The 26,416-nt window shown below is 39.8% G+C and overlaps 1 protein-coding gene across 1 annotated transcript in view; it reads right to left on the bottom strand.

The window, feature by feature from the left end:
• The window catches only part of GOLGB1 (golgin B1), an 80,283-nt gene that overhangs the window by 32,036 nt on the left and 21,831 nt on the right, over positions 1–26,416 (bottom strand). Inside the window, exons 6-12 of the mRNA XM_081085661.1 lie at positions 24,483–24,608; positions 22,155–22,277; positions 20,931–21,044; positions 18,292–18,694; positions 17,031–17,146; positions 6,955–7,069; positions 3,931–4,004 (exon numbers count right to left, since the gene is read on the bottom strand). Of these exons, the coding sequence (XP_080941787.1) occupies positions 3,931–4,004; positions 6,955–7,069; positions 17,031–17,146; positions 18,292–18,694; positions 20,931–21,044; positions 22,155–22,277; positions 24,483–24,608 (1,071 nt within the window). The remainder of the gene's footprint in view (positions 1–3,930; positions 4,005–6,954; positions 7,070–17,030; positions 17,147–18,291; positions 18,695–20,930; positions 21,045–22,154; positions 22,278–24,482; positions 24,609–26,416) is intronic.

Genomic DNA, 26,416 nt, shown 5'->3' with positions numbered 1-26,416 from the left:
AAGTTGGACCTCTAAGGCACCCTCTCATTTTTGCACTGAGGTGAAGCAATATTCATAAGGCCTAAGAAAAGCTGTAACTTATTTTCTAGTTATTGCTTACTTGGGAAACTTTATTTGTTCAAATTAAAATACCTACTTGTTTCCCCCAAGAAATGCTTAAAACTTAAAAAGGAAACAGGAACTATATAAAATTTTTGTTTCATACTATACCTAGGAGGAAGTTATAAAATTCCTTTTTCTAAACTTGAAATGAGCAATTAATAGACAGGTGTATTTTTAACCAAGTACAGTAAGTCCTCATGATATTGATAGATTCTTAGAACTGTGGCAAAACTATGTATAATGAAACCAATTTTACCATAGATTAATTGATATAAAAAAGAGTTTAAGTTCCTGCAGCATCTTATCAACATTATAATGAAACAACTTTGAATGAAATTACATTATTTGAGTGAGGGCTTGCTATAGATTGAAATAAATGATCAGGATCAAATAATCAAAAAGGAGTCTTGCTGGAACTTATGTAAGAAATTATGGACTTCTTTGGCAAAATGGGAATCATTATTATTATAAAGACTAGAGACCCGGTGTACGGATTTGTGCACAGGTGGAGTCCCTCAGCCTGGCCTGTGGGAATCAGGCCGAAACTGGCTCTCTAACATCCCCTGAGGGGTCCCGGATTGCAAGAGGGTGGTTCTTGGGTGGCACACCCTGGAATCGGGCTCCCTCCTCTCTGGCTCTGGTTGCGTCACCGGAGAACTGTAGCTGTCAAGTCACCACAGCTTGGCATCTCCTTCATTGAGCATCTGCCTCCTGGTGGTCAGTGTGCGTCATAGCTATCAGTCAAAGCGTCTGCCCCCTGCTGGTCATTGCGCATCATAGCTATCAGCTGGTTGGCCGGTTGCTTAGGCTTTTATATATAGAGATCATTATGTTAAACTGCTCAATCCATATAAATTACTTCTATAATTGTTTTTTTAGGAAAACAAAATCAGTGAAATCTCATAGTAAATTTAATTAGTATTTTTATTAAGTCAGTTTGGGGACAGTATCCTATACAATAAAAGCCTAATATGCTAAGTGTCTGGTCATCCGTTCAACCAATCAAAGCGTAATATGTTAATGATATGCTAAGGCTGCTCAACTGCTCACTATGACGTGCACTGACCACCAGGGTGCAGACAGACAACCAGTCACTATGCTGTGCACTGACCACCAGGGGGCAGACAGTCGACCGGTTGACCAGTCGCTATGACGTGCACTAACCACCAGGGGGAAGATGCTCTGACTGGTAGGTTAGCTTGCTGCTGGGGTCAGGCCAATCAGGACTGAGCAAGATGGGCCAGACACACCCTGGAGCCCTCCCGCAGTCCCTCAATGGCTGGCCAACCTTCCGTGTTCCTCCCCAGCCCCGACTGTACACCAGTGGGGTCCCTTGGCCTGGCCTGCACCCTCTCGCAATCTGGGACCCCTCAAGGGATGTCAGAGAACCAGTTTCGGCCCGACAGCAGAACAACCAGTTGCTATGAAGTGCATTGACCACCAGGGGGCAGACGCGCAATGCAGGAGCTGCCCCCTGGTGTCAGTGCACTCCCACAGGGGGAGCACCACAGCCAGAAGTCAGGCTCACAGCTGGTGAGCACAGCAGCAGTGGTGGGAGCCTCTCTCGCCTCCGCGGCAATGCTAAGAATGTCCAACTGCCGGCTTAGGCCAACTCCCTGCAGGGAGCCGGCCTAAGCCATCAGTCTGACATCTCCCAAGGGCTTCCAGACTGCAAGAGGGCACAGGCCGGGCTGAGGAACACCCCCTGAGTGAACAAATTTTGTGCACTGGGCCTATATGTATAATAAAATCTCCACCTTTGTCAATAATACCTTTTCCTACCTGAAAACAAAATCCAATTTGATAGAAAATTGTCAAATAATGAAGTAGTCAAGAGTACAAGCTCTGCAGCCTGACTGTCCAAGTTCATATCTTAGTTCTGCCACCTACTAGCAAAAACTGGCACATAGTAAGTATTCAGTGAATATTAGCTTAGTATCATTCTCAGCCACAAAGCAAAAAATTCATTATTTTAGAATTATTATTCTGATAAAAGTTATCTCATCAGTTTTCATAAGCATTATTTTTAATCATTTAAAACTCTTCACTTTCTGTATTATTCACAGTCATATTTCTAGAAACAGTATTTGGGACAGGAAAAATGTTTCTTTATAATTTCTTCATGTCACATTCCTATTTTTCCATCCATATATACATTAAAAATCTGATATGGTTAAGGAATCACACCTGCCAGAAGACTTTAATAAAACGAACTCCTTTTTTGTTCTCTCTCTTACCCTAAGTATTCTTATTTCCTCTTTTTGAACTATCTGTCATGCTATCTGCTGCTTCCTACATCTACAGTTTAATTAACTTTTTGGCTCCAGTAAAAAATCAATGTCATCCCATAAGGAGAGGGCATATAACCAGAGAATTTAACTGTTTCTAGCCACTCTCACTTTTTCTCCTAATACAAGCCTGCCTCTTTCAGCTGAGTTTACACTTTCCTACTCACCTTCTCTTATCCCACGGAATGACCTTATTCACCCTTTCTTTGCAATTTCTGAGTGCCTTTTTATCTTTCTTTTTCATTGTTCCCTATTTGTTCTCCCTTCTGGTTGTTTTGTTTTTCTTTCTTTTCTTCTTAACAGATTCCCATCTTTCTTATTTGTTCCTTTTTGAGCTAAATTATCTTGTTCTCACTAGCCACTACTAAGCATCTTAAAACATTAAGCATCCCCTGGCCAAACAAAATTTATTTTTACTCTGTCAGTATTCATATAATGCTACTATTTTCAAAATTTAATTCCTTTTGACAATTTTGTGAACAGAGCACCAATGGCCCCATGAAAAGGCATGAATATTCTTGTGGTGGTTAATTTTATTGCCATCTTGGCTAGGTCACACTTGGTCAAATATTACTCTAGATGTTTCTGTGAAGGTATTTTTGGGTGAGATTAACATTTAAATCAGTAGACTTTGAATAAAGCATATTACTCTCTATAATGTGGGTGGGTCTTACCCAATCAGTTGAAGGCCTTAAAACCCACCCACTCAAAAAAAAAAAAAAAAAAAAAAAGGATGTTGTCCTCCAAAGAGGGAATTCTGTCAGCAGATTGCCTTTGGATTTGAACTTCAACTCTTCTCTGGGTCTCCAGCCTGCTGGCCTAACCTGTATATTCTGAATTTGCCAGCCTCCACAATTGCATGAGTTAATTCCTTAAAATATCTCCCCCCCCCCCCCATACACACACACACACACACACACACACACACACACACTTCCTATTCTATTTCTCTGGAGAACTTTAATACAATAAGCAAGCAGACACTTCTGTTAAGAAGTTACATTATTTCTCAAGGCCATTTATATGACTCTATCATTGACTTATTGATTGGAAAAACATAGCTAATAAAACACCAGCTAACAGTAATCTTATATCAACAGAATATTAAGGAATCACAAATTTATTATAGTAATTTTCAGATTATAAAAAGCAACATCATCCAAAAATACTTTTTTAATATAATCTTAAGTGAAACTGTGCCAACTGATGGGGGGGGGGGGTTAACTAGAGTGTTTATCTGAGCACTTTACTGAGAAACTATTTTGAGATGGGCAAAGAAGTTGAGATAAATGATAACCCATTATGAGAAATGGGTTATCAAACCTGTTTTTATTTGTTCAGGACAAATTAAAAAATCCAAATATTCAGAAATAAATGAGAGTATATGGGAAATAATAACCACTGATTTCTTAAACAGATCTAACTTTCTAGGTAATGTAATTGTCTGTCAACATTAGAAAATTGCAGAAATGTTTAGGTTTGAAACTAAATCCTCGTGATCTAATTCACATTCTGGTTATTTTAAGAATGCATCACTTACCTCATTGACTTCTCTATCTGCCTCTCCAGTTCTATTCTGAGCCTCCAGGAGAGTAATCTGAGAAGATAGTTTTTCTGAAAGTCACAAAATAAATATCCTTAGCAGATATAGGTAAAGTGTTTAAAAACGCAGAGGCATGATTTTATGTGTGAGGCTTTTTGAGATGCATGAAATAATCAAGAGTAAAGAAACATATAAAAGTAGATTGGGAGAGAAGGCTAATTAAAAAGAAATGGAAAGAAAAGAGCAGGTATAAGATAGAAATTGCAAGAAAATAGCAGGTATTATCACCTACTCCTAGGTGATAATAATAACCTGAGTGAAATATAATAAACTAGAGGCCCAATGCACAAAATTCGTGCAAGGGCCTCGGTCCCCACCGCCATGGTGGCTTGCCTCTGCCTCGGCCCCCACGGCACCACGGCTTAGTCCCGAAGGTCTTCCAGCCTAATTAGCATATTATGCTTTTATTATTATAGAAAGTGGAGGCTTTAAAGTAAAAGGACATCCGAGCATGTGACAAGAAGCAGTGAATATTTCTGTAAAAATAAGTTGAGACTTCTAGGGCAATAAATTTGCCTTAATTTATCCATAACCCTACTGTATTCAAAAACATCTTATATTAATATAGCACTTATAATGTCCTCAATGTTCTTTTACATATGTTCATAAAGATATCAAATTTCAGCACTAGAAGGGAGCTGTCCAAATCTCCTCAATGACCATATGAGGAAACGAAGAAATGTCATGACCTATATACAGCTGGTTCATAGAGAGCTGAAATCAGAATCCAGTCTTTTGAGTTCTATCCCATGTTCTATTATAATGCAACTAGAGAGCTGGTGCACAAATTCATGCACAGGTGGGGTCCCTTGGCCTGGCCAGCAATCGGGGCTGATTGGGGCCGCCTCGCTCAGTCCCGATCAGGGCCAATTGGGGTCGGCCGGCTAGGGGGAGGGACCACGGTAGGTTAGCCGGCCGCAGGAGGTTGGTTGTGGGAGCGCACTGACCACCAGGGGCAGCTCCTGCATTGAGCATCTGCCCCCTGGTGGTCAGTGAGCATCATAGCTACCGGCCAGTTGTCCAGTGATAATGGTCACTTAGGCTTTTTTATATATATATATATTTATCACTCTCTGAAATGATCTTATTTAGATACATGTTTATGGCCTATCTTCCCTTCTAATACGTTCAGAGCATCCCTAGCAACTAGATTAGTGCCTGGCACATAAAAATTTGCTGAATGAGTGAACATTCATGAAACAAATTTAAGTCATACAATATGTTCAGACACTTCACAAGATTATTTGAGGAAGGGGCACAGTGGTAAAAGAGTGCAAAGGGTGAGGTGAGCAGAACATGATGCATAAAGCAAAGGTAACCTATGAGACCAGATGGAAAAACTAATACAAAAAATCCTTTTTTTCTCTTTTGTATTAGTGATCTCTACAGGAAAGAGCAAGGAGAATAGAACGTATGTAATACCTCTAAACCATAATGAGCTGCATGACAATGATAGGTATTGTTTGCCAAACTGCAAAATAATCATCATGGATAGGTCTCAAAAAAGTGCTCTGAGTTGGTTGAACAATGTGTTGAATTTTTGGTGGGAACAATGGTTGGAATCCTATATAATAAAACCCTAATACGCAAATTGACCAAACAGCAGAACGAATGGTTGCCATGATGTGCACTGACCACCAGGGGGCAGATGCTCAACACAGAAACTGCCCCCTGGTGGTCAGTGCGCTCCCACAGGGGGAGTACCACTCAGTCAGAGTTGGGCTCACGGCTGGCAAGCACAGCGGTGGTGGCGGGAACCTCTCCCACCTCCGTGGCAGTGCTAAGGCCCCCTCAGGGGATGTCCGACTACTGGCTTAGGCCACTCCCTGCAGGCAGGTGGCAGGCAGACATCCCCCGAGGGGTCCTGGACTGCAAGAGGGTGCAGGCCAGGCTGAGGGACCTGCCCCCCCCAGTGCACAAATGTCATGTACCAGGCCTCTAGTAGCCTAATAAAGTAACCACCAGTTTAGAGCTAAGTGTAACTATAGCATGATTAGAGTGGAAATACTGGTTTTAGCATTTAAGAAATGAGACAAACTTTACTTGGTATTCATTTTCACTCAAGACATAGCATATTAGTTAATCAGTATAAAACAGATCAGTAAAGCATTAACTACATGCTACTAAAATCATAAGGTCCTTGTGAAGCAGGTGATAAATGGGAGAAGGTATGTCTTCATTCTTACTAAACTATTCACACACATTCCTACAGAATAAAATGCTAAATTTAGTTCAAATCAACAAAACTTTATTTGGCAGCTACTATTTGACAGATACTATTCTAGTTGTTGATAAAAGGTAAAGCAAAGAACAACGAAAATGGCCCGTCCTGAAACAGCTTACCTTTATCTTTGAAGAGCAAATAGTATAAAATATAAACAAATTATTTTAATATAATGTTAAAGGAATGCAAGGATGTTACAAAAACACAAAAATGCATTTAACCCAACTTTGGGATATCAAAGTCAACTTCCTGAAAAAGGTAACACTCTAGCTAAAGATAAGTATAGGGTTCTCAGTTGAGTATAGCATGAATAAAACCCAAAATCGTTTCTACCTTTGAACCTTTATTTATACTGATCTCTATTACCTCATCTCACAAATTTATTACCAGGCATTTCTGTTCTTTTTTCATTTTTCCTATTTAAAAATTCATCGTCTTATTCAAGTCCTATTTAGGCCATTTTTCCTTTAACAGTCCTTGAGTACTCCAAAATGAATAGAATACAGACATCCTACAGCATTTATAACCCATGATGCAAAAAGTTATAGTAAACATTGGTATTGTGTTTAAACTGTTTAAATTATGTTAATCCTGTCTTCAATAATCACCCTCAGCTATCTAAGTAAGGTTTTTATTATCAAATAATCAGAGAATCTATATATTATATACATATCATGGTAAAAGTAGAAGCACTTGTGGGTTAAGAAGATAGAATTATGGTTTTCATTTTTACCTACCATTCTCAGCTTTCAGTTCTTCCAGTTCTATGGAACTAAGGAGCAAGGCTCCCTTTTCCTTCTCTAGTTCTACCACTCTCTTCTGCAAAAAGGCAATATTCTCCTCAGTGACCACCTAAATTGTAGAAAAACAACAAATTAATTATCTCCAGTGAAAAACTCTCATACTAGTGCCAGATAGCCTTAAGCATTTTCATCTTCTAAAAGTTCTTCAGCCATGAAAATATGTTAAAAGTAGCATTACTGCCCAGATGGCATGGCTCAGTGGTTGAACATAAAGCTATGAAGTAGAAGGTCATGGTTCAATTCCCTATCACAGCACATGCCCGGATTGTGGGCTCAATCCCCAGCAGAGGGCATGTAGGAGGCAGCTGATCAATGATTCTCTCTCATCATTGATGTTTTCTATCTCTCTCTTCTCTCCTTTCCTCTCTGAAAGCAATAAAAAAATATCTATTTTAAAAAAGAGCATCTACTTATTGCTTAAGTAATTATTAAAGAATATTTTTTCCAGAAAGAAAAAATATTTCACACAAGCTTCTAGTTCATTGGTTTTTGAATGTAAAACTGAAGCCTAGATTACAAAGACAGAATCCCAAGTCTATTGCATAGGAAAGAACATCTTTAAGTTCACAAATACATAACATCACAAAATTAGGTTAATGTCACATGAAAATAAGGTGACTCTTCAGGAGACTGAACACAGAGAAGCTCTCAAGGAAGAACACAGGCAAAGTAATATGTACCCCTTAGGAAAGGAGGAAGAGCCACAATTGTTTTTCGCCTGTGTTTCATTTATGCATATGTATTGTTTGCTTTTTCTAATGACAGGCAAATATCAAATTATGCCACACCTTTAGTTTTATGTCTTTTTATATATTTTTCTTCTCCAGGGGGATTATTCTATATAATTTTTCAGAAAATTGTAGAATTTTTGAGCCTTGAGGGTCTTTATAGCTCACTTAGCCCCAAACCTTCATTTCAAGCTTAAAGAAATGACAAGAGATGAGTGTAAGGATTTTATGGCTTTTATCCTGAGGGAAGTTCCCAATTTGCTTTATACCGGGCAGGTGAACCACAGAAAAGCCACAGGTGTTTCTGGCTTGAAGAATGAGGAGACGGACTTTGGGACAAATTTAGGGGAGCCCTAAATTCTATATATAAACTATGAACAATGAATTGCGCATTTGCAAGGCTGACTTGAAGCAGTCCAGCTAAGACAAAAATAATACAACCAAGTTTTGAGTGGCTGCCTACCATAGGCCAGAGTTTGTGGTTTGAGTCCTAATTACTGGCTGATAAAAAGTAATCAAAACTCTTCAGATTTTAGAAATAACAGAAGAGAATCTTGAGAAAAAAACACTCACAATATTCAATACAAAATCACTTATCACACAAAGAAATAGGAAATGTGATGAAGTCTCAGAACAAGCAAACAAATATAATCAACAGAGACCAAGTACAAAATGATGCAGATTTTGGAATTAGCAAACAGTGATTTTAAAGATCTATGATTATAAGTATCTCAGGACATAAAGAAAGATATTTTATAATGGATGAAAAAATAGGAAGTCTTAGTAAAGACTTCCATAGAAAAACAAAGGGCAAAATGGGTATGAAAATTACTTGAAAAAATAATGGCCAAAATTTTCCCAAACATAAATTTATACATGTAAGAAACTTAATAAAAGCTAGGAAATAAAATTACAAAGAAAACCATAACTAAGTCCATCAAACAAGGATAGAAGGAAAGTCTTAATGTTGAAATTGTGATCTGGGATTTCTAACTTTTGTTAATATAATACATACAGCAGCTATAGCATAAAGAATAGCACAAGGGGATAAGGACACATGTAATACCTTAATCAATAAAGAAAAAAAAGGAATAGCACAAGCGTTTATGATTATAAGATTTCTATATTTTAAGGGGAGTGGAACAGTATCAACTCTAAGAAGACTGAATGGTTAAGGATATATATTGTTAAAAAGATGTATCACATTAACACTAATCAAAGGAAAAATAGAGTAGCTATATTAAAATCAGACAAAGTACATCTCATAGCAAAGAATGTCACCAGGGATAAAGAAGGTCATTTCATAACGATAACTGGGTCACAATAAAAAAAAAGACATAAAAATCATGGATACAGAGAACAAATAGATGGAGGGGAGCTTGGGGAGCTAGGTGGAAAACATGAAGAGGTTAAGAAGTACAAATCAGCAATTATAAAATAGTCACAGAGATGTAAAGTACAGCATAGAGAATATAGTTAATAATCCTATCTAATAAAGAGGTAATATGCAAATTGACCATCACTCCAACACACAAGATGGTCGCCCCCATGTGGACACAAGTTGGAAGCAGGGGAGGGCAGTTGGGGGCGATCAGGCCTGCAGGGGAGGACAGTTGGTAGTGATCAGGCCTGCAGGGGAGGGCAGTTTGGAGGGACAAAGCCTGCAGGAGAGGGCAGTTGAGGGCAACCAAGCCAGCATGGGAGGGCAATTAGGGGTGACCAGGCCTGCAGGGTAGGGTGCTTGGGGGTGACCAGGCCTGCAGTGGAGGGCAGTGGTGGGGACCAGGCCTGCAGGGGAGGGAAGTTGGGGCTGACCAGGACTGCAGGGGAGGGCAGTTGGGGGCGACCAGGCTGGCAGTGGAGGGAAGTTAGGGGCAACCAGCCTAGCAAGGGAGGGTAGTGAGGGGTGACTGGGCCAGCAGGGGAGGGAAGTTAGGGGCAATCGGGCTGGCAGGGGAGCACTTAGACATTGATCAGGCTGGCAGGGGAGTGGTTTGGGGATGATCAGGCTGGCAGGCATAAGTGGTTAGCAGCAACCAGGCAGGCTAGCGGTTGGGAGCCAGCAGTCCTGGATTGTGAGAGGGATCCCAGATTGGAGAGGGTGCAGGCTGGGCTGAGGGACACATCCCCCTGTGTACAAATTTCATGCGCCAGGCCTCTAGTACTGTAATAACTATGTATGGTGCCAGGTAAGTGCTAGACTTAAGGGTGGGGGAGGGTGGTGCATGGGGAGATTGTTGTAACTTCACAACTTATACAAATGTCTAACCAGTATGCTGCACACCTGAAACCAAGATAACACTGAATGTCAACTGTAATTAAACACACACACACACACACACACACACACACACAACAAAAAGACATAAAAATCCTAAATGTTTATATCCCTAATAACACAGGTTGAAAATACATGATACAAAAACTGACAGAACTATAAAGGAGAAATAGATAAATCCACAACTATAGTCTGATGATTTCAATAATCATCTTAATAATTGAGAGAACAAGTAGGCAAAAAAGCAATAAGGATAGAAAGAAAAGAATAACACTATCAACCAACATGACTGACATTTATAGAACACTCAGCCAACAAGAGCTGACTATACATTATTTTCAAGTATACCTGGGCCATTTACCAAAATAGACAATATTCTGGGCCATGAGACAAGTCTCAATCAATTCTAAAAGATTCAAGTCATATAAAATAGGTACTCTGGAATTAAATTAAAAATCAAAAAGACCTCTAAACATATCACCTACAAATATTTGGAAACTTAATAAGCCAGAGGGCAAAAAATAAATAAAAAGATATATTTGTATTGCAAACTGAGTGAAAATGAATTTGAGGGATGTTGCTAAAGCAGAGTTCAGGGAGAAATTGATAGTACAAAATGCCTATCTATACTAATATATGCTAATTAGGGTAATATGCTAATTAGACTGACATCTTCCTGGCATCCTTCCAGTCAAAGCCATGGTAGCAGGGGCCGAGGCAGAGGCGGGTAGGGGCGATCAGGCTGCAGGGGAGAACAGTTAGTGGGTGATCAGGCCGGCAGGGGAGGGCAGTTAGGAGGCAATCAGGCTGGCATGGGAGAGCACTTAGGGGGGATCAGGTCGGCAGGGGAGGGCAGTTAGGAGGTGATCAGGCCAGAAGGGGAGGGCAGTTAGGGGGCGATCAGGCCAGCAGAGGAGGGCAGTTAGGGGTGATCAGGCTGGCAGCGGGGAGCAGTTAGGGGCAATCAGGCCGGCAGGGGAGCAGTTGGGGGTGATGAGGCCGACAAGGGAGCAGCTGGGGGCGATCAGGCTGGCAAGGGAACAGTTGGGGGCAATCAGGCCAGCAGGGGAGTGGTTAGGGGGGTCATCAGGCTGGCACGCAGAGGCGGTTAGGGGGTCATCAGGCAAGCAGGTAGAGATGATTAGGGGTGATTAGGCAGGCAGGCAGGTGAGTGGTTAGGAGCCAGTGGTCCTGGATTACAGAGTGTGCAGGCCGGGCTGAGGGGACCCCCCCATGCATGAATTTTGTGCACTGGGCCTCTAATCCTATATAATAAAAGCCTAATATGTTAAGTGCCCAGTTGGCTGTTCAACCAATCAAAGCATAATATGCTAATGATATGCTAAGGCCGTTCAACTGCTCACTATCATGTACACTGACCACCAGGGAGAAGACACTCCGACCAGTAGGTGAGCTTGCTGCTGGGGTCCGGCCGATCAGGACTGAGCAAGATGGGCCGGACATGCTGTGGAGCCCTCCCATGGTCCCTTCCTGGCTGGCAAACTTCCTGCATCCCTCCCCGGACCTGATCATGCACTGGTGGGGTCCCTCAGCTTGACCTGCGCGCTCTTGCAATCCAGGACCCCTCAGGGGATGTCAGAGAGCCAGTTTCAGCCTGATCCCACAGGCCAGGCCGAGGAACCCCACTGGTGCACGGATTTGTGCACCAGGCCTCTAGTATTAGAAATAAGAAAGGTCTCAAACTAATGGTCTCAGATAACATCTTAAGAAGATAAGAAATCAAATCCAAAGTAAACAGAAGAAGGAAATAACAAAGATCAAAGTATAAACCAATAAAATAAAAATAAAAAACAACAACAGAGAATCAATAAAACCAAAGCCATTTTTTAGATCAGTAAAGTAGATAAACCTCTGGGCAGTCTAACCTGTAATAAGAAAGGAAACACAAATTACCAATATCAGGAATGGGAGAGCCAATATCACTACAGATTCTACTGACATCAAAAGGATAATTAGGAACTATTTGAATAACTTTATGCCTAATAAATTTGAGATTTTAGATAAAATGGACAATTTTTCTACAAGATATAAAACAAATATAATTTGTACAGAAATATGCTCCTGCAAAGAAAACTTCAGGACTAGTTGGCTTCACTGGTGAATTTTCACCAAAAATTTAAGAAATAAATAATACCAAGTATACACAGAATTTTTAAAAAAATGAAAGAGAAAGGACAACTTCCCAATTCATTCCAAAATGCCAGCATTACTCATTCGGCAACACCAGAAAAAGATATTAAGAAAATTATAGGCAAACTAATATTCCTTATATCCTAAGAAACCACAAATACCAATCAGAAAGAAGGTATGCACCCTATGTTCATAGTAGCATAATGTACATAGCAGCATAAGATCTGGAAACAGCCCAGTTGCCCATCAGTAGATGAGTGGATAAAAAAGCTGTGGTACAGCCCTGGTTGGTTCGGCTCAGTGGATGGAGCACTGGCCTGCGGACTGAGGGTCCTGGGTTCAATTCTGGTCAAGGGCATGTGCCCAGGTTGTGGGCTCAATCCCCAGTGGGGGGCATGCAGGAGGCAATCAATCAATGATTTTCTCTCACCATTGATGTTTCTCTTTCTCTCTGTGAAATCAATAAAAATATATTTTAAAAATAGCTGTGGTACATTTATACCATAGAATACTATGCAGCAGAATCTCTTACCCTTTGAGACAGCATGGAGGGACCTGGAGAGTATCATGCCAAGTGAAATAAGTCAGTCAGAGAAAGACAAGTATCACATGATCTCACTCATATGTGCAATCTTATTAACAAAACCAGAGGCCCGGTGCACAAAAATTTGTGCACTCGGGGGTAGGGGGTCCCTGAGCCCAGCCTGTGCCCTCTCGCAGTCTGGGACCCCTCGGGGGTGACCACTTGCTGGCTTAGACCTGCTCCCCAGGGGATTGGGCCTAAGCTGGCAATCAGACATCCCTCTGGCAGCCCGGCAGCCCTCAGGGGATGTCCATTTGCCAGCAGAGAGCAGACCTAAGCTTCAGTCAGACATCCTTAGCGCTGCTGAGGAGGCAGGAGAGGCTCCCACCACCACCGCTGTACTGGCAGCCATCAGCCTGGCTTGTGGCTGAGCAGAGCTCCCCCTGTGAGAGCTCACTGACCACCAGAGGGCAGCTCCTGCATTGAGCGTCTGCCTCCTGGTGGTCAGTGTGTGTCATAGTGACCAGTCATTCCCAGTTTTTCTGCTGTTAGGGTCAGTTAGCATATTACCCTTTTACTATATAGGATAGAGGCCTGGTGCACGGGTGGGGGCCGGCTGGTTTGCCATGAAGGGTGTCCCGGATCAGGGTGGGGGTCCTGCTTGGGTGCCTGGCCAGCCTGGATGACGGGCTGATGGCTGTTTGCAGCTGGTCACACCCCCTTCAGGGTGGGGGTCCCCACTGGGGTGCCTGGCCAGTCTGGGTGAGGGGCTAAGGGCCGTTTTCATGCTGGCGGGTGACTGAAGCTCCCAGCCTTTTTTTTTATTTTTTTTATTCTGGGATTTATTTACCTTCTGTAGCTGTCACTGGAGCTGAGAGCCAGCTCCAGCTCTGAAGCCTGACTCCAGCTCTGAGGCCGTGGCTGGCTGAAAACAGGTATCTGGGTTTGTTTAGCTTCTATAATTGAAACTCTGTTGCCATCACAGGCGCTCTAAGCTCTGAGGCCCCGGCTGGCTGAAAGCAGGTATCTGGGGTTTGTTTAGCTTCTATAATTGAAACATTGTTGCTTCTGGAGCTCAGAGCTGGGCCGCAGCAGGCATGGAACCTTGGCTTCCTCCATCACTGGAGCAAGCAAGCCTCCTGCTCGCTTCAGCTGTGTGGCTGCCGGCCGCCATCTTTGTTGGCAGTTAATTTGCATATCCTGCTGATTAGCCAATGGGAAGCATAGTGGAGGTATGGTTAATTGCCATGTTTGTCTATTATTAGAAAGGATAAACTGATGAAGAGAGTAGATCCAGAGACATGGAAGCACGGAACAGAGTGTAGAATCTCAGAGGGAAGGTGGGTGGGTGGGAGGCAATCATCCAAAGAACTTGTATGCATATATGCACAGCCCATGGACACAGACACTAGGGTAGTGAAGAGCTGGAGGGAGTCTACGGGGGGATAAAGAGTAGTACTTTCAACAATAAAGTTAAAACACACACACACACACACACACACACACACACACAATAAAACCCCTAATATTCCTCATGCACATAAATGCAAAATTTTAAAACAAAATTTTAGCAAATTGAATTCAACAAAATAGAAGGATAATATATTATTACAAAGTAAAGTTTATCTTGCAACTCTCATTCACTGCTGGTGTGAATGTAAAATGGTACAACCACTTTGGAAAACAGTCTGGCAGTGTCTTAAAACCTTCCAAATATTCCTCATAGATCTAGGCATTCCACTTCTAGTTATTTACCAAGAATAAAACAAGCATAGGTTCAAACAAAGATTTATAAAAGAACATACACAGAAGCTTTATTCATAATTGTCAAAAGCTTTCAACCACCCAAATTTGTCCAACAAGTGGATAAATTGTGGTATGTATGTATAATATCCTCAGTTATACAAAGGAATGAATTATTTCTACACACATAATAGGATGAATCTCAAAATAAGTTTGCTGAACAAAAGGAAACAGAAACACATAAAGAGTATATACAATTTGCCAAAACCGGTTTGGCTCAATGGATAGAGCGTCGGCCTGCGGACTGAAAGGTCCCAGGTTCGATTCCGGTCAAGGGCATATACCTGGGTTGCGGGCACATCCCCGGTGGGGGGTGTTCAGGAGGCAGCTGATCGATGTTTCTCTCTCATCGATGTTTCTAACTCTCTCTCTCCCTTTCTCTCTGTAAAAAAATCAATAAAATATATTTAAAAAAAAAAGAGAGAGTATATACAATTTATGTAAAATCCTAAAAAACACAAACTAAGCTATATGACAGAAAGAAGATCAGAGGTTGCCTGGGTAGGAAGAGATGTGAAGAAGAAATTAACAGGGGACCTGGTAATGAGTATGTTCATGCTGTTTATAGTGGTGATGGTTTAAAGCATATGCCAAAATTTATCAAATTGTGTACTTTAAAAGTGTGCAAATTACTGTATGTAAATTACACCTCTATTCAAGCTGTTTAAAAGGAAAATCAATAGATAAATGAAAATAAAATACAAAAAAACCATGAAATTATCAAGGAAATTATAGCCCAATCATGCAAAAGGAAAATGCAAGTATATTCATAAAATAGAATACAATACTTTTCAGCAATATAAAAGAATAAATTATAACATATGGAACAAGATGAATGAATCTCAAAATATACTAAGTGAAAGAAAGAAGCTTTACACAAAAGAGCACACATATGTGGTTACATTAATATGATGCCGTAAAACAGGTATAATCATTCTACAGTGAAAAATTGAACACTGATTGTCTCTGGAGAGGAAGGGTAGGATTGACTGCAAAATGATGTGATTTGAAACCTATTTAATTTTATTAACCAATGTAACCCCAGTTTTAAAAAAAAGGGTATGAGGATACTACCGTAATAATATATCTTGTTAAGGATTTGGATAACACATTTATAAGCATTTACCAAAACTCAATGAATGGTATACTTAATATTTTTACATTTCATGTTTTGTAAATCCTCAAAAGAACTATGTATACTAATAAAAGAGTAATATGCAAATTAACCATCACTCCACAACTATGGAGCCCATAGATAAAAAGATGGCAGCGCCGGACGGAGCCACGGAGCCAGCCAGAGCGGGCAGGATGCTTGGCTTCCTTCGTTGCCCCAGCGACAAAGGAAGCCAAGCCTCCCGCAAGTCCTGGCCGGCCGCCCAGGGCCAGTCTCTGGGCAGCAGCAACGGAGCCAGCCAGAGTGCATGGGAGGTGGCTCCAGAGCGAAGGCCCGGGTCCTGGGTGCCGGAGGGAAGCCAGTGCCAGCAGCCAAGGGAAGGAAGACCTATTCTTGCACGAATCTTCGTGCATCGGGTCTCTAGTAAACAAATATTAAAATCTAGTCAATAACATGCATGCGGAGATATTTAGAGAAAAATGTATACAAGTTACCGTAAAATGTATAAAAAAATTAAGATGAATCACTGGATTGATAAATGGAAATTTGGTAAAGCAAATACAGTAAAATGTTAGTGACAGAATCTAGATGTTGGGTATACTCATGTTCTTTCAATTTTTTTGAATTGTTTAAAATGTCTTAACAAAACATTGGAGGGAAAGGTTGAGAATGAAAGAATAGAAGAGACTGGAAAGCCTAGATGCTAGAAACCAGGAAGCAGAAGTTTTTATCAGTGCACAGTACTGCGCAGGGAAAATGGGACTCTGCTGGCCAATATGTCTGTCAGTTTAGAAAGATACATTCTTATCTTTATACATGGAGATGAATGAATCCAAGTATCCTACTTTGACACTAGCTAATTAAGATCATCAAAATAACTCCCTTTGTGCATGCTGAATTAGCAGCCTTCTTGTGATTATAACCTAACTTCCCACAAAAATTTTTATAGAAGGAAGAAAGAAAATACTGGCCAATCAACGGCCACTTGGTAATTAAATGTTTTACTGTTAATTAATTAACGAGAACATTATGATTTCTATAATACACTAATAAATTTGGTTAGACTGAAATGCATGCATTAAACCTGATCAAATCTCAGCCTACCAAAAATGAAATTGCCTTCTCAACTGAGAAAACTGATTATAGATTAAAAAAGAAACGATTACTCTCCAATACAGATTTTTTAAGATCTTAGAATCAGAAGGGCTCCTGAGATCATGGTGCTTGTTATCTACTTTTTTCTCATTATTTGTTGCTGAGACACTAAATTAATGTCTTTCCTGATTCCTTCCAAAAAGCATTTTATCAGGCCTAAAGGACAAAAGGCTTATTATACTGCCCTCTGGAATAAATTCTCATTAGAACACCCAAACACAAATAGACCATATTCATAAGAAATGTACATTTAATTACCTGTGCACCCTCATTATAAATATCTGGGAAAGAAGTCTGAGTTGCCGTTTCATCATTCTGCAAAGTTGGTTTATTTAGAAATTGGGTAATTTCCTTGGATTTTTGTTCAAGTTGATCTAAGGAAAAGAAAATAAATAGAAAAGATTTCTGCCTCAAGTCTGAAACTTAGTGAGTTATTATTTTCTAGGGATACATTATATGCTGTTTAGTTTTCTTAATTACAATTATGCCATCAATGACAACATCTTTTAAAACTGTTTAAATGATCTTAAGGACCAAAAGGCATCCCCAGTAAACCCCTTGCTTCAAAGGTAAAATAAAACAGGCCTACGTGGCATTTTTTGTTTTATTTCTTTACTCTTCACTGAAGTGTTATACAGTCCATGGAGATTTTATAGCAGTTTTAAACATGAACATGGTTCATTTAAGAGGGCAGTGTGCTTGTAACACACCGTTCCCATGTTATGCGCCTCAAGGCTTTCTAGTTAATGTTCAGTTCTTCAATACAGATCTTCAACTTAATTCTTTCCTTTATGTATATAACAATCTATAAGAATTAAAATAATTAGAGGCATCTCTTATTTTAATAACATTTTTCAAAAAATGTTTTCTTGCCGAAACCGGTTTGGCTCAGTGGATAGAGCGTCGGCCTGCGGACTGAAAGGTCCCAGGTTCGATTCCGGTCAAGGGCATGTACCTGGGTTGCGGGCACATCCCCAGTAGGAGATGTGTAGGAGGCAGCTGGTCGATGTTTCTCTCTCATCGATGTTTCTAACTCTCTATCTCTCTCCCTTCCTCTCTGTAAAAAAATCAATAAAATATATTTAAAAAAAAAAATGTTTTCTTAAACCTTCATCAAGGATAAAAATTTTCTTTAAAAAGAAATTTTCAATGATAAGAAAAGCATTCAGATCCATGTCCCCCTACCTATGCACCTAGATCTAGCCTGAGTTATCCATAAATTATTCCAAATCCTACTCAATTCAGTCACTGAACCCTTCAGACCCCAGTCATATTTTATATAGCATTCCTTTAAATATCTGACACATCATTATCAATAGTTTTTAGTACAATTATAGTATTAAGCAAGATTATAATTTTCATCAGAGACAGGAGAAACACAACAAAGAGTTCAGAAAAGATGCTTTAATCCTTCCATTGATTCAATTGGTTTGAGCAAATGATGCTATTAACCCTAAAATTCTGAAGTAGGAGCACCCAAGTTCTGGACCGTGAGCTTCAAAAGCAATCAAACACTGACCTTCCAGCTGCTGAATGGCCTGGGCTGAATGAAGTGCCTGCTCACTCTTCTCTTGGAGAAGCTTTGAATTTTCATCCTTTAGAGCACCACAGGCAGAGTGTAGCTCTTGCTCAATCTTTTGAAGACTCAAAATGTGAGAGGTCTTCTCTTCCATTTCTGTTTTGTACTTCTGCTCCAAAGCACTGTACCGGTACTGAAGTTCAGCCTGCGCTTGACCTGCTTGCTCAAGCTGTTCCAGTAGATGACGCATTTCTTCCTGCAGGTTATGAAAGGATAATTTTCTCTCTGCCACTTCAAGGTCCATCTTTTCCATCAGAATCTTGGCCTCCTGTCTTTCTGTTTCCACAGTGTTTCTTAAAGTATTATGCTCAGCTTCCATCTGCTGTAACTGCTGAGAGAGAACCTAAGAAAGAAAGACAAAATCTCATGAACCATAAATTCATTCTTTCATCTCAATAAGCAAAGGGAAGTGCCTCTTCTAGGTGAAGCATGGGTTACCAGCCGTGGGCAAACTACGGCCCGCGGGCCGGATCCGGCCCGTTTGAAATGAATAAAACTAAAAAAAAAAAAAAGACCGTACCCTTTTATGTAATGATGTTTACTTTGAATTTATATTAGTTCACACAAACACTCCATCCATGCTTTTGTTCCGGCCCTCCGGTCCAGTTTAAGAACCCATTGTGGCCCTCGAGTCAAAAAGTTTGCCTACCCCTGGGCTAGACACTCAGCACCAAACCTACAACTGCGTAAGACTCTCAATGTTTGCGTCTTGATACTTTTGACAGTTTGTATTTATTTGTGCCATTAATTGTATTATTTATTTGAGTCATTATCTTTTAATTTCTGTCTCTCCCAATACAAAATAAAGTCAATAAGAGAAAGAGACTGTATCTGTTTTATCATCATTGCTCTCTAGCACATAGCACAGTATATAGTATTTTAAGTACACGGTACTCAAAAACAATGAATAAATGAATAAATTAATTAATCAATCAATCCAGTCCCTGCCTTCAAGGAACTCAGAGTTCAGTGAGAGAGTCACACTTAGATCATTATAATGCAAAATTATAGACACCATGAAAGAGATACTTAAAAGGTATTAAAAGGAGCAGAGAAGGAGGGAAATTTACCAAAAGTCACATATATACAATCATCTATAAAGTACCAATCTAGTAAGTGACATAACTGGGATTTGAACTTGATTATCTGATGACATCCAGAAAGGGGCCTCAGTGTCAGGGTATGGCTTTTGTTAGGACTGGAGATAAGGGAATATGTTTCTATGCAAGAAAGTCTTTTTTTTTTTTTAAGGATTTTTTTGACTAATGTTTAAGATTTTTTTTTTAAATATATTTTATTGATTTTTTTACAGAGAGGAAGGGAGAGAGATAGAGAGCTAGAAACATCGATGAGAGAGAAACATCGATCAGCTGCCTCCCGCACATCCCCCACTGGGGATGTGCCCGCAACCCAGGTACATGCCCTTGACTGGAATCGAACCTGGGACCCTTGAGTCCGCAGGCCGACGCTCTATCCACTGAGCCAACCGGTTTCGGCAAGAAAGTCTTCTTAAAAAGAGTTGAAAATTAAGAAGAAAGGAGATGCCTGACTTTCTCCAGCAGCATCTGCACTCACGTGAACAAGAAGAGAATGTGAACTGTGACACCGACTCCACATTACAGTGTGGCTTTTTGAATGTGATAGGGCAGAGACACAAGGAATCCAAGGGCTGGTAGAAGAATAGCCAAAATAGTCGAACATGGGTCTATACTGGACAGGCAAGAGAGAGAGGCCAAAAGGAACTAATAATACTAAAGGAACAAAGTGAAAGGATCAAGGGACCTCGATGAGAAGGAAGGTTAGGAAAGTCTAAGAAAGGGAACAACAAGGTGGGTTACAGTCATGGAATGGAATACTTGGGTTTAAGATCTTAGAACACCAGCATCCTTGATCACCTTTAGATTCAAGGAAATATTACAAAATGGTGGGATTAATTCAACCCAACAGAAAGTCAACCAGCAAAAACAAAGAAGGGACAGTACATAAAGCAAAAGAATCAGTCAAGACAGAGAAGAGGTAAACTGATGGAAAAGAATCACCAGAGGAGCATATGACATTCTAGAGAAAGTAAGACCTAGGTCTAAAATCACAAAGGAAAAGAACAGCAAAGAAAGATGTGAAATGTAAGTTCATAGGTGAGGCGGGAGGAGGGGACTAGATGAAAGAAGGAGAAGGGATTAGCCAAAGAACACATATGGATAACACACAGACAACAGTGTAGTGATGGTCCGGGGTGGGGGCTGGAGCTGGGCGGAGGTGGGCAAAAGCAGGGGTGGGGGGGAGGTAAATAGGCATATCTGTAATAGCGTCAACAATAAAAATAAAGAAAAGAGATATACATTATAGTAAATATTAAATTTAAAAATACATATGTTAAATGTAAGCTTCACGAGGGAAAAAAACCTGAACTGTATCTGTTTTGCTTACAATGCACCACCACCACAGGGAATTTGTTGAAAGAATTGATAAATGCCATCAATTCTCTGAAAACTTATAACAAAATCTTATACCTGCTGCCTGGCAAACTACAGTAGAAATGAGTAGTGCCGAGGCAGGCAGTTGAGATCAGAGGGCAGTACCTGGTTTCTCTGTTCGGCAGCAGTCAGCTCCTGTTGCAGCAGGTCCACAACCTGAGCACGGCCCAACAAGGCTTCTTCATGCTCTTCAAGCTTCCTCTGTAGCACCCGCAGTTTCTGACAAGGAAACATGTTAGACATAATGTGCTAACACATGAGCACTGTCATCTGGTTACCTTTCAAAATGTCACATAGATTTGTGAACTTAAGAGTTTTGGATGCTGAGGATGAAAGATTAAAGAGTGGGACACCAGCATGCCATGCTCCCCAACCAGCAGCGAGAGAATCTCGAAAAAGGTCTCTTCCAGAGCACTGACAACCACCAAACTGAGACGCAAGCAAGTACGTGAGTTAGGGAGCCTTCCTAATAATTAAGGAAAATGACACACATCCACTTTTTAAAATTATGCAGTCCATGTCCTGGACCTAAATAACACAGGTACATATATATCTCGCTTACCAAAGAAAACATTCTCTGCAAGCAAGAACCATTCTTCTTCTAGTGTCATGCATGGTACATGCACTCAATAGACGTGTGTTGAATGAATTAATCTATGATACATGTATACAGTAATATTCTACTTTAAAAAGCATTGTATTCTGAAACCTTAGTGGCATATTCTGAAGGACTGCTTAGAACTTAGAAAAAGTTTTCACTCAAAATAATTAAATGGATCAATCATGAAAAGCCACTGGAGTCCCTTTAGGTACCACACTGCACTACACACTAAACAGAAACAAATACCTTTGAGTTAGTAGGTGAAAAGCTCAAAATCAATGAAGCCAATTTTCAAAAGAGATTCAATAATTTTTTTTAAATATTGACTTGATGAAAGACTTCATGGCTTCAAAATCAATCCTATTTTAATTTAATTTTTGAAAATTTAAAACTGGCTTCATGATTTGAAGCTTTGGATCAGGTTTTTAATGCACATAGGTAACAGCTTATGATCAACAAACCAAAGGGAAACCAATTTCTGACTACCACATACATTTGCCAATTAAACTCAGCTTTTGAGTACCAACAACCTGGTTAAAGAGGCAAGGTAGGATAAGAAAAAAATAATCAATATGCAACAGAAGACAAGGACACCAAAAAGAAGCCAATTAAGGAGCACGCTAAGACCATGTGAAGAGCAGTGGGTAATGGTGAAAAAAATGGCCGTGACAATTTAACTAAATGTTAACCAAAAATGACAGTCATTCTACTAAGTTTTAGCAACACACCTGTTGCATCTCTGTTTCCACATCTGCCTGGGTTACTAACTGAAGAAGCTCATCTTCATGAAGACGAACTTGTGTTTCAAAGCGGGCATCTTTCTCTCGGACCACCTGCTGCATGGAACTCAACTAAAGACACACCAGAGAAACTATACAAGTTACACTCCCCAAATATCACAAACAAAACTCATAGACTATTCTCCAAAGATTGACACTGAGAACTGATAAGCAATAGGTTCTTCTAATTAAAGTTGGAATGTCAAAGTTGATAATGTTGGAAGAGAGGCAGGCCTGACAGCAACTTCCAAATGTGACAGAAAGCCTATTATCAAATTCAGAAGTCACCCTAAATATAAATTCTGACAGAAAATCGTATTTGCATGGTTGCTAGAAATGTTTAAGTATTCAATAGTTATATATTTTTGAAGTTTCAAGGTTAGAATATTAAACATACAAAGTGAAGTTAGATTTCTGTTAATGCCTAGACACTTCTTTCAATGTTATATTCATGCTTGAAAAGTTTCAATGAAATCCTCATAAGTCAAACTTCAAACTAATGGATTTTTTATTCAGGATTCTCTGCAACAGAAAACATGAATCTTTCTTTCTAGACTTATTTTCAAAGAATTGCTTCTACCAAAGAACTTTGTGTATTTCCCAACCCACATCACCTCCCCAGATAGCACTTTTCAGTTGTCATTATTTGAAGAGTTCTAGATCATCTTCACTTGTAATTGGCTCTTAATAGAATGAAATAAAAATATGTTGACTGACTGTGAGCTGCTCAGTATCATTGCTATTTTGAGTGTGTGTGCATGCATGTGTTTGCACACACACGTGTGTGTGCCTGCTTATTCATTTCATTAAGATCTCACATATGTAATACTTTAATCAATAAATTAAAGATTGAAAAAAATCTAAAAGAGTCAAAGAATTAAAAGATGTCTTACAAGCTCAAAAAAAAAATCTCCAGTTGAGCATGTCCACCAGCTTTTAGGAGTCCATTTTGCATTGGTCCTTAACTATTGCTGATTTCTCAATTCGTGACACCTTGAATTGACCTTGGCCTTCCTTTTAGGTAAGAAAAGATCTTCAACATTTTTGTGATTATCTGAATTCTGTCATCACTATGAACTTGGAATCCTATGTTTCAAGTGTATAGGCCCTGAAGTCCCCTCATTAGCCAAACACATATATACATCCTTTCCCACAAATGTACCAGTCTTTTTCCTCTCTGAGACTTTGCTCATACCATTCTCCACAAATGGAACACCTTCCCCTACCTTGTCAAGAATATTACATTATCTATCCATCACAATTTTGCTTAAGTTTCTGTTGAACTCTTGTCACACTCAAAGTAACCACTTTCACCTCTCCAAAATACTTTCAGTCTGTGTTGCTGTTGCTATGCACTTACTTGGAATGACTTGCATTATGATTCATCTGTTAATATGTTTATATATCTTGGCTTTCCATGTTTTAAGCCACTTGTCGGTAAATTTATGTTTTGTATTTTTCATCCTGAATTGCATATAGTGCTTATATATGAAAAGGACACAATAAAAGCTAATAGGTAAAAGTAAGGATTTCAGGATATACAGTTTTAACTGTATACACAACAGTAGACCATCCACAGAGAGAAGGCACCACTAATACTGCAAATTATCAATAAAGTAAACATCTGCTGCAAAGTCACTTCAGGAAAAAAAGAAATGTGTCAGGAGTCGAAAGCATTCCCAAAGAAAAAATATAGGGGTAGGTGGTAAAACTGGAAATTTAGAACAATAATCAGAGAGAAAGAGTTGAGGACACCAGTCCAAACATTCTGGTCCTAATAGAAGAAAAAAAATATGAAGAATGTCACTAGATACTAGAGTTCCATTTACTATTAAACCACATAAACTATACCACTTTCTCATTACATACACACTAAGTAATCTTCTGATTATAATTTAACTTCCCACTAAGATTTTGTTAAAAGGAAAGAATGGACCTAATCATTTGTATTTCTTTTAGTTTATCTATCAGTCTCTTTTGAACTTAGCATGAACCCATTCCTAAGAGACTGAATCTCTGGGTGCTATTAAAATCAAATATCTGGGCCTGTAAAACAAAGAAACAGTTATCAATTAGGTTATGGAAAATTCATCCAGGTAAGTAACATTCTAATTCTTCTTCTAGCACAACCTTTTCATTTCTAGTGTAACACTCTAGCTTTATACTTTCATCTACTACGGTTTTAAAAGTGAGTGTCTGAATTGACTTGTCATGTAATAACCCATTAGATTTTCGTGATTTTTTATTCTAACAATTACGAAGTACGTTCCACCCTACCTGAGCAGCTTGCTCTGCCTGTGTCTGGCTCAGTTGGCCTTGCAAAGTGCTAATGAGTTCCTCCTTCTCTTGGAGCTGTTGCTTCATTACTGAAAATTCTTCCATCTCTGTTGAACTTTTATCAAACTGAAGACACAGAAGGAAAAAAAATTATTTAATCAAACTATTTAGCACTCTTAATTCTTTCATCTCCCTTCTTTATTCACCCTAAATACCTACCAATATCCTTCTAACTTCCTCCTAACACAAAAAGGAATTGCATGTATTGCAGTTTTTAAAGAATGTTTATCAAACTATTTTTCAGGAAGATAAAAGCAATAACAGCATTTTTAAAATGTCTCTCACAAAAACAGAACAAAACAAATAAATGAAAATGTCTCTCACATAGAAAGGGACAGTACAACTAGATAGCAAAACCAAAACCCATAGAAAATATTTATAATAAAAACAGGAACGTAGTCCCACAAAGTCCAAAATACAAGCAAGTAGGGTCAACCCACCAAAAGGCACAAGACCTGGTGTTAGAGTCTGTGAGAGGAAGCAATAGAGCAATATCTAATGGCCCTGAGAACAGGAAAACCCCCAAAGAGCCAATAAGCACTTACTGGAAAACACAGTTGTCCAATCTTAACAGCAGCTTAAATTGGCAGGACTTGCCCATTTCCCAATATTGGGTAAATACAAGGGGTCAACAGTAAGAAGGACTAACAGGCGAGAACAACCTAGCTCCTCTGAACTCTCAAAACTGACTTAGCAGGGCTGCCTTACAATACACAGACCTATACTAAGAATGAAATGAAAATTGAGCAGAGTAGTGACAACCAAAATAGAAGAAAAAGAAGGTCTATACATGTGCTATGTAACTCATTATCAACTAGCCATATATGGCTACAAAAGGCTTGAAATACACCTAATGTGAATAAGGAATTTAGTTATTAACATTACTTAATTTTAATTAAAAACTGAAGAAATAGCCCTAACCGGTTTGGCTCAGTGGATAGAGCGTCAGCCTACGGACTCAAGGGTCCCAGGTTCGATTCTGGTCAAGGGCATGTACCTGGGTTGCGGGCACATCCCCAGTAGGGGATGTGCAGGAGGCAGCTGATCGATGTTTCTTTCTCATCGATGTTTCTAACTCTCTATCCCTCTCCCTCCTCTTTGTAAAAAAAAGTCAATACAATATATTAAAATAAATAAATTAAAATAAATAAATTAAAATAAAATAAATAAATAAAAACTGAAGAAATATAATTTTTCCACTAAACACAACTATGTTTTGGTATAAGCAAGAAAATCTTAGAAATCCAACAGTCATATGTTTGAACACAACACAAAAAAACAACAGAAGAGACAAATCAAAAAAGCTTTCCTGAACTAAGATTCCTTTCAAACACTGAGGAAAATTGATTTCACACAAAAATAAGGAGCAGAAAGGATCAAGATCAACGCCCCTAAGTCACAATTACAAAACAACTAAGGAAGTGACATTAGCCGAGGAATGGCGGCATAGGATAGCCTCTTATCCTCTCCTCCCCCTGAAATTTCAACAAGTCAACCAACTATAATTCAACAAAGAAATTCCTGCTCAACACAGACACATAACTGAGAGATTCACGTATTGAAACATCTAAAGGTGGACAACCGGGAATAAACAGGGAGAGGAGAAGTGAGAAAAGCACATATGGCCTACCGGGAGAGGGAAGAAAGCCAGCAGTAGCAGGCGCTTCCTTCAGCCGGAACAGAGATCTGTTGGGGGCGGGGGGGGGGGGGGGGAAGGGGGGGAGGGAGGGGGCGGCGGGGGGGGGGGGGGGGGAATAGTGGATGGTGCGGGAGCAGACAGCCCAGCAGCGAGGCTAGCAGCAAAGGAGCGAACAGTGTCTGAGTCAGCATGTGCTTGACAGAGCATGGGGTTCTATCATGCGGCCTGTTGAGCC

This window comes from Myotis nattereri (genome assembly GCF_964212035.1).
Source record: "Myotis nattereri genome assembly, chromosome: 3".
NCBI classification, from domain to species: Eukaryota; Metazoa; Chordata; class Mammalia; order Chiroptera; family Vespertilionidae; genus Myotis; species Myotis nattereri.
This window is presented reverse-complemented; position numbering and strand designations above follow the sequence as displayed.